The sequence below is a fragment of the Chiloscyllium plagiosum genome, chromosome 43 (genome assembly GCF_004010195.1).
Source record: "Chiloscyllium plagiosum isolate BGI_BamShark_2017 chromosome 43, ASM401019v2, whole genome shotgun sequence".
NCBI classification, from domain to species: domain Eukaryota; kingdom Metazoa; phylum Chordata; class Chondrichthyes; order Orectolobiformes; family Hemiscylliidae; genus Chiloscyllium; species Chiloscyllium plagiosum.
Window position 1 is genome coordinate 7,717,763 of NC_057752.1, and position 17,519 is coordinate 7,735,281.

Consider the following 17,519-nt stretch of genomic DNA (forward strand, 5'->3'; position numbering starts at 1 on the left):
GAGGAAACTCGCATGCAGTTCCAGAATATCAATAATCCTCATACACCCTCTTCCTCTATTCAACATGCCAGCTCTTGATTCCAGTTCATTCGCAACTTAGAATCTGCCTTTTTTGAAACAATCGTGTGACATGTGCCTAATTCCTCGGCCCAGATTTCCCCAGACATAAACAATCGCCTCTTGTTTAACCTTAAAGGCAGCTGCACTTCATCTTTCAAAAACAACCTGCTAAGGTCACTGTTACATCGCTAGAATATATCTTCTGATTCTCGGTAATTTCCATTATGATACATTTAAGCCAGGTTCTTTTTTTTCAACAATAGGGTTTCATGAAGAAACCAAAATGCTGCCTAACTGGCGGTCTATTAAAATTGAATTCTAGCTAATGCAGTTATTTAAAAAGTATTCATTTCACAACAAAACTTTCTGCGGAAAGATAGTCACTTCAAATGGCAGAGCCCAGAGATGCAGTTTGGAGGGTGATGATTAATTATTGTTCGCAATGATATTGATTACGATCTGTAGGTCTCCTTTACGTGTTTATCAAGTTAAGAGGAGAATTGATACACATGGTACGTCGTCTGCAGAGCCAGGCAAAGTAGCCTGGGCTTAGGACATTTTGTTTTGCTTTGGCAGAAACTCTGTACATAATTGTCTAATCATACTGCAACGCAGCGAAATTATATTTTACTATCTTAGAGGTGTGTCAGTTGGAGCACACCGTGGAAGGAACGTGATTTAATTGTTTGTTTTATGTAACATACGCCCCTCTAATATTTATTCACATAAACAAGTTGAGTGAAGTAATTGTGCATTTATTTAGAAAACAAACTGAAAGGCTTGTTCGTTCATACATGAGTTGAGAAGAAAACAGAGCTAATACTGGCGTTCAAGTATGATTCATTCAATTCATTTTAGTGAATATTGCATTTAGGTTCGACAGACAAAACAGGCAGGAGTTACGTCGGGAAGAAGTGTGTATTCCCGGGGCTTGAGGTCGCAAGTTGTTTAATTCACCTTGTTGCTATGTTAGTTAGAATTGGCGCTGAAAATTGAATTTTCTGTGTAAATTGGCAATGCCTGCGAGTCTGAATGGAGATTGTGCTATTTCTAAATTGGGGGAACACAGGGAATTTGGGGAAAAAAAACTCAGCCACAAAATGAGAGATAACAAAGACCGCTTTGTTGCTAAGCTTTGTTCCAAATGTGTTTTTTGTTTGTCTCGTTACAATGCTTCTCGGAAACTTGGTCTCTAATGAATCCTTCCAGTTCTGCGTTTTCTCTCGATCAGCAGCAGCTCTCTGTTCAAATCCGGGGAAAGTCGGGACGCAAGATTTCGCCAGAATGAATTCAGAGATCGCGCTGAAACCAGAAGTTGTACGTTTTGTAAGAAACCTAATAACAAAGAGGGGCATGAAGCCAATTATTTGTATGATTATTCTCTTGCCATGGGTTTCAGTCAGTGTGATGAAATTTGCACTGAACGAGATTCTGCAGCTCCTACAGAATGTGTTCTGTGCTTAAAGTGTGATCTGCCCGCTAGACAGAATAAATGGTCCTTTAAAAATTACAAGTACGCTAAATATGAGTTATCGCAAGGTTTATTTAAATGCAAATTGCAAATGATTACATCACTTTGGAGTGCTGCAATATTGTCACCAACTTTAATGCTGCAACGGTTGCCCCACTGCTTGGTTCGTTTTAATATCTTGAAGACCTTTACATTGACTTAAAACGCAGACCTGCCCGCACTTGTGCAAAGCAATCCCAGCCGAGGGCGGTTGGCGTCAGGAAGATGTGATTTCACACGATCTGAAGGCAGGGGTCGCTCAGATTGTCCACAAAATCCCGGTTTCCCTCGTCAGAGCTTCTCCAGCAGCCTCTCGGAGCAGACACTTCGCTCTGCTTTCCTCACTAGCTGGACACTGGAGCTGGCAACAGAGAACGATCCGAGAGCAAAACTTTCTCTAGCAACCCTGTTCTCTTTTGGAGAAACTCTCTCTCGATAGATAAGATTTTTTTTTTCCCCCCCTGGTGCGGGTGGTCTCTGGTAAATCGTTCACCATTACTTCCAAAAGTGAAGACGATTTTTTGACGCTGGCTGCGTCCAGGATCAGCCGGAGGAAGCGAGTGATTGGAGCGGCCATTGGGGTGGCAATGGTCTTGGTTCTGCTCATCGCCATCCCTTTGCTGGTCCAAAGCTCCAAGGCCTCTGCCCACTACGAGATGCTGGGCAGCTGCAGGATGGTCTGTGACCCTTACAGCCCAAAACCTAGCTCCACGGCGGCAGAAGCCATCCAGGACCTCGCTGTGATGTCCCCGCCACCCTTCATCCATGGGGGCAAAGGCGACCAGGGTCGCCGAGGCAAGCCCGGACCCAGGGGCCCCCCGGGAGAACCTGGACCCCCAGGGCCGAGAGGTCCACCCGGCGAATGGGGGGATCTGGGGAAACCGGGTCCTCCTGGGCCACCGGGCTCGGGGCCAGGAACATTCAGCACTGCCTTCCACAGCCCCAAGATCGCCTTCTACGCCGGCCTTAAGAAACCGCACGAGGGCTACGAGATTCTTAAGTTTGACGACGTTGTGACTAACGTTGGGAACCACTACGAAGCTTCCACGGGCAAGTTCACCTGCACCGTGCCCGGGATCTACTTCTTCACTTACCATGTACTGATGAGAGGAGGGGACGGCACCAGTATGTGGGCTGACCTGTGCAAGAATGGCCAGGTAAGTGCTCATGCCCCCAACAGTCATTTACTCGGAGAGGAAAAGTTCCGCCGATAGATGCAGGAAACTTCAGCAGAGCCGCTCACCATTGAACGTTCGATTGGGAGGAGGTTGAGTTTATTGTTGGACAAAGTGGGCTGATTTTTGGGGAGAGGGCCAGTTGTTTTTGGTGGAGGGAGGGTCGATGGCGCTGGATCTACATCATTTTGTCTGTCTTCCTTCCCGATTCTTCACCTTATTACATTTCCTTCCATGGGATAGAATGATGTTCAAACGAACGTGCAACGTCGCCCAAAAACAAGGGCCCGGTTCCAAAGTGAGTGCAAAGGAATAAAAGGCTGTGCGGTTAAAAAGGCCGTGGGTGTACAATATGTACTTATTGTATCATCATAATTGGCCCGCACAGAGGGAGGCCATCCACTCAATCTTGTTTTTGCGAATCATTGAAAGTTTCCAGTTAGACCCCCTCTTTATTTTTCCCCATAATGCTGCAATGCCCCCCTTTTAAAATATACACCCAATTTAGAAAGTTGCTGCTTTCCACTACTTTCAAGCAATACATTCTGGTTAACTTATGGCGTCAAAAAACAATCTATTTGTCTTTCCCTCTGCCTTTTTAATTTGCTAATTATTTTAACTCCAGGTCCCTTGGTTACAGATTCCTGAGAGTGGAAATAGTTTATACCTACCAAAACCCTCGGCTTTTTGTACACATTAAATCCTTGAACCTTCGCTGCTGTGAAGAGACCAATCCCAGCTTCTCTTGGCTCCCCACATAACTGAATTTCCTCAATTTTGAAAGGATTCTACATCTCATCTTCTGAAAGTGAGGTTTTCTGAAATTGAACACCGTATTTTAACTGAAGTCTAACCAGTGATTTATGCAGGTTTAAAACTTAATTCCCTTGCTTTGTGCTCCGTGTCTGTTTATAAAGCCCAAGATCATGTGTGTGTGTATATTGTGTCTATGGGTGCCTATTCTAAATAATTATTGTGAAATTACAAACTAAAAAATATGCTCAATGTAATTTTGTGTTAAAAGTGTAAAGTGTGCATCACATCTGTAAAGGGAAAGATAGGTTTGCTGTTCTTTGAAGTTGCTCCTCAACTGTATTTTAGGTTGCATTGTACTTGGGAAATCTTGCATGAACCCATGGCCAACATCTATCAATGCAAGGTGCACTCCTACCTGGGCTTCACTCCTGGGAAACCTCAGTGCTGTTTGCTTATCACTGAGTTTTAACAAAAAGCCATGAAGAAATGAATTGACTTTTAGTTTAATATTTCATTACCACAGTATACAATTTCATAAAGCATTTACGGATCCACCATTATGAAAGTCTTGCTACCCAGCATAAACCTGATGTTGTTCAGTTGCCATGGGACCATAGTGAGTTTGTAAGCTGGCAGATGTCATAAGCTGTTGATGTGATCCCAAGCTGCCGACTTGGGCAGCTGCACTCCAGTTGGCAGTCACCTTATGGTGACATGATTTTGTGCTTTTTTTTAGGTTTCATTTGCTTTAGACGATGACTGGTAAGTTGCAGTTGACTGGCAGGGCCCAGGTGTGTTCATAGCTTTGTGTCATATTCAACTCCTGAGCTCTCGCAGTCGAGTCCTCAAAACCCAGGCAACTCAGCACTACTGCTTTTACATATGTTACTTGTTGCTTGGTCCTGCATGCAACTTATGGGGATGAAATGCCGTTTCTTACATTTAAACCCGAAGTGCACCTAAGATCTGTTGGTATTTATAACTTGAAGTATCTGCAAATGAACGGGTGCATAGCTTTCAACTTCATACGTTCTGTACCTTCTGTAGTAATGCATATCACAAAGTTTTGAATTTCCCCTGACACTCTCAAGCAAACTGATGAGATTCAGGCCCACATCAAAATATGTCACCCCGTATAGTGGGATTTCTCCAGTGCTGCAAAGAGAGTGACAGCACAAGTGCAAAGCTGCAGCTGATCAGTCTTGTAACAAAATCTTGTAACCACCTTTCTGCATGTACCCTTATGTACTGTCAAAAACTAGTCACAGCCTAAAAGCATGTGGAAATATTGCTAAATAATAAATAGATGCTTCCTCTTTTGTAAATGGCTGTTATTTTCTGTTGATTGGTACTGGAAGAATGTCACCTGCAACCTTCTGAATAACTATTGCTTCTGAACGAGATTGTTGGCATCTAACAAATGAGAGCTGAATGGGATCAGTGGGGGCCAGGGCTGGGGTACCTCAGAACATTGTTGGGCAGAGCATTGTGAGGCATATTTTCTCAACTGCAGTTGGAAACAGTCATTGTGCTTTGGATGGTATCTTATTCATTCAAGTGGAAAAGGAACTGTATGTTATTTTTGCCAGTGATACAGCACAAAAAATATGTATTGGTTTAGAAAATTAAAACAGGTGTTTGACAAGAAAATGAAAGAAAAGTGTCGCTAAACATTTTTTTGATTTTGAAGATATTCCTTTAATAGCTCCCTGTGATTTGATTATCTTGGCATAAGTCATATCCACTTTAGGGATTCACTTAGCTCACTCAGAGTATCCTAAATGCGACAAAATATGACACTCTTGAAGCTCAAACTGCAAGTAGAAGTATAGGGTCACTCATTTAAATGAACAACACATGTACATACATTAGAGTTAAAGATTCTGAACCTTATTCCCATTGTTTTCTATATGAAACACAGCCATATGAATTACATATTACATGCATTAATTAGCTGTTTACAGATTTGTCCCATTCACTTGTTTAAAGATTTTAACAGTTTGCTGCCCTTGTTCAATAAAACAAAAAAGTAAAAATGCATGAGTAGAGATGCGTGTAGAATTAAAAGCGACAATTGAACAGCTTTATTGTTACTTTTCCTGATGTCCTTTTTGAAGCAATAGATTTAATGTAGAAAGCCAAAGAGATGGGAGATTAATTATGTTTAATGACATACCTATTTATGTGGAGAAAATATTTTCATTTTTTCCATCGCCTGCACTTTCTCTTTTTCTAACAATATTACTGTACTCTTATCATTTTACTATTCTTAGTAAAATTATTGTTGTTAAAAACTAACAGATGTGTCTCTGATAAACACATAGCCCTCCTTGCTTGTACCTTCCTATAGCCTTCAACCTGTCCTGGACATGCAATGTATTATCTGGGTCAACAATTGAACTTTGTTCTTCCAAACATCCCTTTGTCTTTGTTTGCTTGATTCATGAATTCACAGTGCTTAATGGTTTCTCTGCCCTTATCTACTCTGTAGTCCTGTTTTACTTTGTTCCACCTGATTGGTTTTGCGCTCTCCTATAAAACTGACATTACTTTAAATTTAAAATATAAATCAAAGCAATGTGGTTCTTCCTTTCTCCCATCCTTTTGTGGTAATGTTTGCAATTCATCAGGGTGAAGATTGTCAGTGATTGAAAATGGAACAATTTTCCACTTTAGGCAACAGTTTCCAGCATCAAGGATTTTTAGGTATAATGTGACCTGATGCAGAGTAAAGATTCCTATAACATAAAGCTTCCTCAGCTACATGCATCAACTTCAGTCTGAGTCAGGCACATTCTAGTACACCAGTGTAATGTTTCAACTTCCTACCACAACTACCTTTATGAACTCTCCAAGGAAGATTGTCAATCTGATGGCAATTAGTACTCCGTTTACACTGTGTAGCCATGAGTACAGGAACAGGGTCATGACCATCCAACTTTCTTTCGTCTCATGATCATCCAACTTCATTTCATCTATGTCTCCTATTGAGAGGAGCATTTTAATCCATCTGTCTTAGCTGAAGTTGAACCCACCATTGAAGGGTGATGTGTCAATGACATGTGCATCCAATCTTTGTTATTGCTGTTTTTGAGACCAAACACTGCAGCCTTGGATTAGTTTAAAACCTGTCTGTACTGTGTATTCAACAACTTCTCAAGGGCAGTTAGGAGAGGCAACAAATGCTAGCCTCATCAGCAAAGCCCAATAATGGAAGAATAGGACAAAATGGCTGTTGCTAGTAGGGAATGGAATTGATGTGGTTCAATTATTACAAGACTTTTAACTGCTAAAACATTCATATTACACAAAGGAGATGCCAAACTAGTACATGTAATATTTTTTCAATTTAAAAATAAGATTCTCAAAAGTAAATTAAATAATTTTTGAAATAAATATTTTAAAATGTTCAAGGTATCAAATGACTGTACCATCACTAGTTACCAAATTTAAAAGTAACACACCTTGGATATAAAATCTGACTTGATTCAGCAATTGGCAAAAAAAAATCCTTCAAATAAACTGGGCCTGCAAAATCCTAAACCCACGGAAGAATTGCCAAATCAGTTAACACCCCTGGCTAATAAATACCTTTTGAGTAGAGTTGAATGCATATGCATATACACATGAGAACGGGATTGAAAATATGGTTGATTCTACTATAATGCATGTTTCTTCAACATGAATTGGCTTTAACATGATTGAAGAACTTAGACCGTTATTCATAGAATGCAAACTTTCCTTACCTCTTTTGCTATTCAGGTAGTTCTTCTACAACACGATGGTTGCGTTCTTGAGCAACCCTGCGTTACAGAAAAATTGCGTTTAGAAATGTAGAGTGTTGATGATGTAATCACATTACAGCCAACACATGTTTTAAAAGTTCGCGCTTCAGAAACAGTGTCCCAATTCATCAATCGCATTACAGTGAATTTGCGTTAATGAAACCCATGTTCTCGCAGAACAAACTGTAACACAATTCCGGCCCCATTAGTTTAAATGGAGCAGCTATCGAGTGATTTTCTTATAACACAAGATCGCACAATAATGGAACTGCAAATGGCGACAATCAAACATTTTGAGAGATATGATGATTGGACCAATTAAATGTCATATAAAGAAAGGCACTGGATGTGAAATGTATAGTATAGTATCACTTAAAATGGTTATTCTTGAATTTGAATTAATTTACTTTCAAGGGGGAGGGAGAAGGTTTGTAGAATCAAAAACAGAAATTGTTGGAAAATCTCAGCATCTGTGGAGAGAATCAGAGTTAATGGTTTGGCTCCAGTGATCCTTCTTCAGAACTTCCTTCAGAAAGTTTGTACAATGTTTCGTCAGTCCAGGGTAGATTGAATATGGCCTGCAGAAGGAATCACCTTGATTTGGTCGCTATCATGTTACTTGAAGAAAATATGATTTCTACATCATGACAGGTCTTTGGTAGGTTGCCAGTTGTGGTGATTGTAATGTGGTCAGCTGGGTAGACCTCTTAGAATATGAGTTCCCTGATTGGGGCTGTTAATCTGGTCCAATCAGAAAGCCCTGGCTGATATAAACAGGAGTGTCAGACGTTCTGTTCACTCTGAGTGCTGGCTCTGAGGGAGCTGGGTCAGTGTCAAGGTCTCTCCATGTGTAAATAAAGGGTGACGGATCCTGCCTTCAAAGAGTGGGCCCAGTATGTGGAAAGAATGCATTATTTTTTACGGGCAAATGACATTGGAGCAGATGAAAAGCAATGAGTAATCTTTCTGACAGCTTGTGAACCTGTAGCTTTTTCGGTATTAGGAGCCTAACGTTTGCTGAGGTAACAGATACTAAAACATTTCAAGAGTTTATGAATTTCTTTAAGGAATGTTAAGACCCCAAGCCTCCTCTAATTCTGAGATGCTATCGGTTTTACTTGGCAGTTCAAGGACTAGGGTAATGCTTATTGGAATTTTTGACGGCTAAGACGACTGGCAGAGGCATGTGACTTTGATTTAACCCTTAATGAGATGCTGAGAGACTGTTTGCTATGTGGAATTAATTATGTAACCATACAAAAGTGCCAACTGGCTAAAGCCTAACTGGACTTAACAAACAGGCACTACGACTGGTTTTATCATTAGAAAGTACGGCAAGTGGAGCATATGAGTTACAAGGTATTCCGATGGATGTGGACTCCTTTGCCAGGCCCCCCAAGCTTGGGGAACACCACTTGAGTGAAGGCAATTGTGTGGCCTCACTCAGGACATATCCTGAACAGAGAAATTCTAGACCAGCCCACAGCAAAATCCCAAAACAAAACCAAGCCTCAGCCAAATGGTTAACATTTTTCTTCATGATCCAGGCCAGCAAGCCATTGTAGTTGCTGCCAGTATGCGGACTCGAGACAGCAAAAGAGTCCCAACTAGGCCTGAATTGGGTAAGAGAACTGGGCAGTATCCCAGAGAGTGCACACCCTGCAAAGTTCTCTTACATCTGGTTTGGAACAGTTAATTGCTTAGCAACATCCAAATCAAAACCAATCAAAATAAACATCTGGTTAAATGGTCACCTGGTTAAAACGGAGGGTGATAACGGCGTGGCTGTATCAGTGATTGCAGAACCAGTCTGGACTCGAACCCTTAAGTTTGTGCAAGACCTCGGCTAGACTGAGAATCTGTACTGGGGAACGTTTACAGATTAAGGATATAACTGCGGTTCCGGTCTCTTATGAGAAGCAACTGGTTCAGTTCCCACTAATTGTAGTAAAAGGCTTGGGCCCAAGCTGGATGGGGCAGAATTGGTTGAGAAAGATTCAGCTTGATTGACTCAACATTTTTCTATTCAAAAATGGCTGCCTGAGTGAAGTCCTAATTAAATAAGTGGAGGTTTTTCAGGAAGGTCTAGGGACTATCAAAAGAGCCAAGGCCACCTTGCATATTGACCAGGAAGCAGTTCCATGATTCTCCAAGGCCCGTCCAGTGCCATTTGCCTCACGGGCAAAAGTAGAGGCAGAAATCAGGAAGCTGGAAATTGAAGGAATCATCAAACCAATCCAGTTTGTGGAACGGGTCGCTCCAGTTGTACCGATTGTTAAGCCCGATAAGTCAGTTCGCCTTTGTGGGGATTATAAACAAACAGTAAACTGCTTCTAACAGCTGGATAAATACCCAATCCCTCGCTCAGAGGATTTATACACAAAGCTGGCAAGGGGGCTGTCCTTCATGAGCCATGTGTACTTGTAATTGTGATTAGATGAGGATTTGCAGACATATGCTACAATTAACATCAATGAGGGCTTGTATCAATATATGTGACTGCCATTTGGGGTATCTTCAGCCTGTGCCATTTTCCAGTGGATGATGGACAACACTTTACAAGGTCTAGCCAAGGTCCCCATTCATCTGGATGACCTGCTAATAACTGGGAAGACCAATAAAGAGCATTTATAGCACTTGGACATGAGACCATAAGACCTAGGAGCAGAAATTAGGCCATTTAGCCCATCGAGTCTGCTCCACCATTCAATCATGGCTGATAAGTTTCTCAATCCCATTATTCTGCTCCCTCTCCGTAACCCTTGATCCCCTTGATACTCAAGAAACTATTTATCTCCGTCTTAAATATACTCAGTGACCTGGGCTCCACAGCCTTCTGTGCTTAAACATTTCTCCAAGGTGTGTGTATGCCTTCAGAGGGAAAAATGAATGCTCCAGGCACACCAAGTGATCTACTTGGGCTGCAGGGTTGACAAGACCAGGTTATACCCTTAGGAAGATAAAGTGAAGGCGATCGAAGGTGCCCTGGCTCCCATGTCTGTACTGAAGCTTCGGTCTTTCCTCAGGTTAATGAATTATTACAGAAAGTTCATACATAACTTAGCCTCCATCCTGGCACCCTTACATCTGCTATTGGAAATGGTCACGTAGCCAAAACGTGGCCTTTAGGGAAGTGAAGAAGCAGCTATCATTGTCTAAGGTGTTGTAGCCCAACATGATCCCAAGCGAGATCTGTTGCTGATATGTGATGCCTCCCGGTACGGTATCAGGGTTGTGTTGACTCACAGATGGCTCAATGGAGAAGAACACTTCCTGGGCGTTGGCTGATGCAGAGCGCAAATGCAACTCGGTAGAGAAGGAAGGTTTGATGATCATTTTTGGTGTGAGAAGGTTCCACCAATACCTTTTATGGATGTAAATTTGTAACAGTAACAGACCACAAACCCCTGCAAGGGCTACTGAAAGAGGACAGTGCTGTGCCAACCATAGCTTCAGGTTGAATTCAGCGGTGGGCTCTCATTCTAAGTGTATACTAGTACAAGATAGAACACTGTCCGGGAGGCCAAGTAGCAAATGCAAATGCAATGAGCCACCTCCCATTGACAGATACATCACTGGTGGTGCTACCACTGGAAGTCCATTCTGGTTTTAAATTTTCTGGACACCCTTCTGGTCACCACCGACAATATCCGTCTGTGGATGCAAAAAGATCCGGTCCTGGCAAAACTAAAACAGCTGGTGGTAATGAGGGAAACCAAAGGGCCGTCACAACCAGAAATGAAACTTTTCTGGATACAGCGAGATGGGATCAGCATAGAGGATGGCAGATTATTATGGGGAGCCAGAGGTGATTGTCTTGAGCAAAGGTTGCTACCAGATACTGCTAAACTCCACCAGGGTCATCCAGGGATTTCCAAAATGAAGACATTGGTGAGAAGCTATGTCTGGTGGCCAGGATTGGATGAAGACATAGCTGCATTGATGGGGTAGTGTCCAGAATGCCACCAAGGCCAAGAATTACTATCACCAGCACCCTCACATTCGTGGGAATGGCTGGGTAAAACCTGAACTCAGTTACATATTGACAATGTGGGTCCTTTCATGGGGTCACTGTTCTTAGTCATTGTAGACGTCCACTCAAAGTGGTTGGATATGTAGAGTTCATTTGTCAAACATGGGGATGATAATTGAAAATTTGTGTGCATCTTTTGCAATGCACAGACTCCTGGAAGTGTTGGTCGCAGACAATAGGCCATCGTTAACCAGCAGGGAATTTAAGTATTTCCAGAAGTCGAATGGCACTCGGCATGTCTGGACAGCTCCATACCATCTACTGTCCAATGGTCTGACAGAAAGAGCAGTCCAAACTTTTAAAACTGGTTTAAAGAAACAGCCTAAAGCTTCACTCAATACCAAACTGTCCCGATTCCTTTTTGATTATAGGACCACCCCTCATGCAGCTACAGGGATAGCTCCAGCAGAGTTGCTAATGGGGAGAATACTCTGCACCAGGTTAAATCTGATCTTCCAGGGCCTGGTGGGGAGGGGTGAAACAGCATCAGGAACACCAAGGCTGGACATAAGACTCCTCTAAGCAAGAGAGGCAGTTTACGTCGGGGGACAAAGTTTGGTGCCAGAACCACACAAATAGCCATCCATAGGTAAGAGGCATGATTGACGCAAGTTCAGTCCCTGAAAGGATGTTAGAACCCATGGGTTCTCCACCTCTGTCTAGTGTCGAAGAAACCTCAGATTCTGAGGTGGACGGGGTTGATTTTGTAGCCTTGAATCCTTTACCACCCGAAAAAGAGGATGAATTTCCTCCGAAATGTTCTGGGCACAAGAGGCTGGCTACCGTCTAATACACGCTGCCCCTATCCAAGGCTGAGTCAGGGGCCAGAGGGAACTGGACCCGGTGTGAAAACTCCTTGGGGAGGCTACAAGAAGAAGGAACCAACCTATGTCCTCGGACTCAGAGGGGGATAGGTGTAGTGATTGTAACGAGGTCAGTCAGGTAGACCTCACAGAATATGTGTTCCCTGATTGGGGCTGATAATCTGGTCAAATCAAGGAGCCCTGGCTGACAGATAGAAACAGGAGTGTTGGAGGTTCTGTTCACTCTGAGAGCTGGCTCTGAGGAAGCTGGATCAATGTCAAGGACGTACCACGTGTAAATAAGGGGTGACTTGGTGACGTGTTACCAGTCTCTGTAGGGTTATTTCACCTGTAACCAGCAGTTGTGAGGCATAAAAATTGGTAACATAGTGATAACTTCACTTCATTTTCACTTTCTTGCCCCTGCGGAAAATCCCAAATGAGAATTAATTTTGATTACATTGCTTTTTTTTAAAAACATACATGAAAGTAAATGATAACAATACAGAAAGAATGTTACTCAATCACAGAAGTTTAAATTTAGCTGTAATGTGTATTAAACTATTCCAATGTAATTAACCTGTCAGTGAGTCCAATTGAGTATATATTCTCATCCATACATTAACTTCTGATAAACGTTCTTACAGAGAAATGAGTTCAGGAACATCCGAAGGATTGTAACCTTTTCCCGGAATACATGCAACAGTAATGCTGACACACAGGAGTTAGCCTCATGAGAGTCACCATTATATCTCCCTGTTTAACTTCCAGGATTATATGACATTTCATTCTTAGCTTTTGCTGTAATTTCACAGATGGATATGCTTATTGATACTTTTCGCTGCAATTTGCATATGTTGAAACTTTTTGCATATTTTGTTTTTAATTGAATTAGAAACACTTATAAAATTAAACAGTTAATTATGAGAGTGGGACTAATTGGAAATGTCTTTCAAACAGCTGACAAAGGTACGATGGATCGAATGGTCTACTTCTGGTCTGAATAATTTTATGATTCTGCTTTAATAAATTACTGCAACGTTTTGCAATAGAAGCTAACGTAAAGTTGCAAGAATTGCCATCAATGCAGCACAATGTTGAGAGTTTCTAAGTTGAATATTCTAGCTCTCCCAAGAACTGAGCTCCTCCCTATCCATTTAACACAATTACTACACAGATGATCACAAATTTCTACTGCCAGACATCAAATATTTGTCACAACTCTATAACTGTCTTAGTATGAAAAATATCTTTAGAAATTATATTTCAAGCATGCAGAACAATTAAAACAAATCAAAACCAGCAGGAATAGGATGATGAATATCATCTCTGGAAACAACTATAACTCATTTGTGACTTTGCACTTGTAAGTTATTCCATCAGCTTTACTCGTGTGGGTATTTATCATACCTCACTGCTGTCTGTGACACATTCTCTTTGTAGTAAAATGCAATTGTCTTTTATTTGTGAATTGATTGATATGCTTGTCCTGGGTGAATACAAGTGATGCTAACTTTACATTGAGTATGTGGACAAGATTTGATTGAGGGGAAAAATTTGCTGGTGCATTGAAGGGTGACCTTTCTATGCATAGCCATGTTGCCTTCTCAATTAGCTCCTGATATATAGGCTCTGTTTTACATTTAGGCTTTCTAGTGGTCCGTTAGAACAGGTATGATCAATTGATCTATAGCCAGAGGACAGTAAAGTATGTTTTTTTCTTCAAAGCTTGTTATTTTAGCAAGTATTCCTCCGATCAGAAATAAAGTATATGGGATCAAAACATGCCAGCTGATGCCCAGCAGATGCATAGCTAGCGCTGTTCAATCATGTGGGCATTGAAAGAGAAGTTTGGGATTAATTCCTGTTATTCATTCATTATGAATTCTAAGCATCAGATGTGCCTTCATGGTGAAAGGCACAAAATTGGAGGTGGGAATTGAAATCAAAAATTGAGTCAAATTCAGACTGAAGAATCCAGTTCAGTTGTGGTGCAACTGGTCTATTACTATAACTGTCCTGAATTTCATGCACTCATATCAGTATAAACAAATATTAGTGAAAATGCCCAAATTCATGGCTATTTAATACGTGCTATGGGATCCTACTGAGGATTTGATTTTGCTGTACAATTTGTAAGTTGAAGGCACTAACCAAACTCCTCTCATTGAACAACCTTATAGCCAGCAGACAGAGTTCTAATGGGATGGATTCAAAATCATTTTCCTGAGGTGGAACAATAATTTACCAGCCCCACGTACTGATCATTCTCTCTTGCAGGCTGTATTTAAGCTCAAGTAACAGTTGTAAAAGGAATAATTTTTTGGTGATTAATTGGTAGTGATCAAAACCTATGAATTCAACAGGGCCCTCTATGCAGAGAGAACCTTGTTACTGAGGGTGGATTGAAACCTTTGTTTGGTCAATGACATATTGCCCCATTAGATAAAATGGGATCCAAAGAGAAACAAAGGACTGAATCTTAAATTTTTTGGCGAGGTTTGAATTGCATTGATTTACTTTGAAAGGATTCTCACTGCGAGGCCTAATAGGTTTTCTTGCTGTATCTGACCTAACTTGCCTCATTAACAAACTGCCCTCCTACCGTGGTATTTCTCATGTCTGATTCTGGCTCCATCTCATCACACATCATTCCCAGAACAGCTCACTACTTAGCAGATATCCCAAAATTCATTGGCATCCCTTACACAGGTGCCATCTTTCAAAGGCCATCAGGCATCTGGACAAGCACTATCAAACCAGAGAAGCCCTACATGGTTCTTGAGATTTGCCTAAGACATGACAGACAGGGGAAAACCAGTGCCTCACTGTATGGGCAGGAATCCTGCAGATCCTGTTGGATTCATGGTGCACATGTGGGACTTCCTCTTCCCCCAGGACCAGTAGTAGATGACATGACAACCAGCCTGGTCCACATAGAGACTGTCACCCAGCTCAGTACAGTCTCAGCATCTGGAGGAATGCCCAGCATTGCAGTAGAAAGGTCAGTGACCTTCCCCACTCCACCAGCGTAAGTGCCACCATCTTCTCTCCAATACCTTACACTCACTGTCTCTCTACTCCTGTACCCACCTCCCACCCAGGCTCATGCTCTACCACTCTCACTATTGCTGCAATATCTTCCCTTACCCATCCCAATCCCAGATACCACTGCATGCCCTCTGCGCTGCCTCCTCACTCACTCAGGACAACACCCCACCTGCGCCAAAGGTAACAGCTGTTCCATCCACTTTCATCTTCCTTTATACCTGCCTCTCATTCATTCCATAAGACCATAAGATGTCAGAGTAGAATTAGGTCATTCGGCCCATCGGCTCTGCTCCACCATTCGATCATGGCTGATATGTTTCTCAACACCATTTCTTCTGCTTTCTCCCCGGAATCCTTGATCCTTTTACTAATCAAGATACTATGTATCTCTGAGTAAAGACACTCAATGACTTGGCCTCCACAGCCTTCTGCAGCAATGAACTCCATCCTCTGGCTGAAGAAATTCCTCCTCATCTCAGTCCGAAAGGGCTATCCCTTCACCCTGAGGCAATGCCCTCAGGTCCTAGTCTCTCCTACTAGTGGAAACATCTTCTTCATATCCAATCTATCCAGGCCTCTCAGTATTCTGTACATTTCAATCAGATCCCCCCGTATCCTTCTAAACTCCATCGCATACTAACCCAGAGTCCTCAAATGCATCTCATATGAAAAGACCTTAAAACCTGGGATCATACTTGTGAACCTCTTCTGAAACCCTCTAAGACCAGCATATCCCTCCTCACATACAGGTCACAATATTCCAAATGCAACCTGACTAGACCTGATTCAGCCACGTCTATACATCCCTTTTGAAATGAATGCTAACATTGCATTTGCCTTCCTCACTGCCAACTGAACCTGCATGTTAACCTTAAGAGAATCCTGAACTAGGATTCCCAAGCCCCTCTGTGCTTCAGATTTCTAAAGCCTTTCCCCATTCAGGTTCAGAAGGAAACTTTGTTCAGACTACGGTGTACCACCCTACCTCGGCTGATGAACCAGTTGTTCATCGTCATATTGAACAACACTTGAAAGAAACACTGAGGGTGGAAAAGATGCAAACTCTGGGTGGGGGATGTGACTGCCCACCACCGAGATTGGCTTGGTAGCAATACTACTGATTGAGCTGGCCAGGTCCTAAAGAACATAGCTGCCAGACTGGGTCTGTAGCAAGTGGTGAGGGAACCAACAAGAGGGAGAAACATACTTGACCTCATCCTTACCAATCTGCTCGTTGTTGAAGCATCTGTCCATGACAGTATCATTAAGAGTAATTTTAAAAAGGACCAAATGTTGTAGAATATTAATGTAAAAACAGCCCTATTACATAGCCCACAAAACACATTGAATTGAGATCCAAATTCAAATAAAGCAAAACAGTTACTTAAAAGGATTTTGGGTTTCACCCCCACACTCCCTGTGAGATAAAACCAGTTCCCTGTAATTACAAATATTCTGCCAATTGACTCCTTATTCCCAGACTAAAGACAATGCGGTTGTATAAGGTCATCATTCTTCTTGGGTTTAAAAAATGCTGGAAATCTTTAGCATGGCTTTCCCTTCCATTTTTCAACAGTTTCAACCCTTGCAAGGTTGACTGATGTTATAAGCATCCTCAAATTTTGACCATACACAGTGAACACAGACAACTAAAACTTCAACCAGCAAATAGGTATTGCTTAATATTTCAGTAACAGATCTGGGTCTTGATTGGTCCATTATGTCATAATCATCAACCCTTTCCATGTGAATTTCCTATCTATTGTCAGGAATGCTTGTCCCATTTTTAAAGTCGCAACTTCCTAACTTGCCTCTATATACTACTTCCATGTCCGCAGTCTCCACACCCACTTTAGGGTCCTGACCTTTGTGTGGGGGATTTCTCCTCTTAACAACCGGTCTAAGGCACAGTGGTTGAGATAGACACACTATTTGTATTTATTTTATGTACTATGCTCTGGAGCCTAAAACCTCACTATTAGAGAACTCTGACCTCCAAATTCCAGGGGGACTTTAACCTCCCTTTCCAGGTGACTGAAACCTCCCTTCCCAGTGAACTTATCGATGTACAAGTGCATAAGTTATCTCAGAGATTCCGTCACTACAGAGTCCCAGGGGATGAGGGGTCTAGTGAGTGAGACCAAGGTAACTCTTACCAAGTGGGCCCATCTGTCTCATGTTACCGTCACACAGGCAATCACTTACTCAGTCCATCTAGAAGCTCTGTATATATTGGAATCCCACTGCTGCCACAAAAAGTAAGGTTCTTTTTTTCTTGAGATTCTTACATACTTGATCCAACTGCAATACGCCAACTTTTGTGAACAGTCAAAATTTATTAAGCAA

The 17,519-nt window shown here is 42.0% G+C and overlaps 1 protein-coding gene across 1 annotated transcript in view; it reads left to right on the forward strand.

Moving 5' to 3' along the window:
- Positions 1-1,442: 1,442 nt before the first annotated feature.
- The window catches only part of LOC122543345 (complement C1q-like protein 2), a 44,869-nt gene continuing 28,792 nt past the window's right edge, over positions 1,443-17,519 (forward strand). Inside the window, exon 1 of the mRNA XM_043681901.1 lies at positions 1,443-2,727. Coding sequence (XP_043537836.1) covers positions 2,158-2,727 — 570 coding nt within the window. The 5' untranslated portion in view covers positions 1,443-2,157. The remainder of the gene's footprint in view (positions 2,728-17,519) is intronic.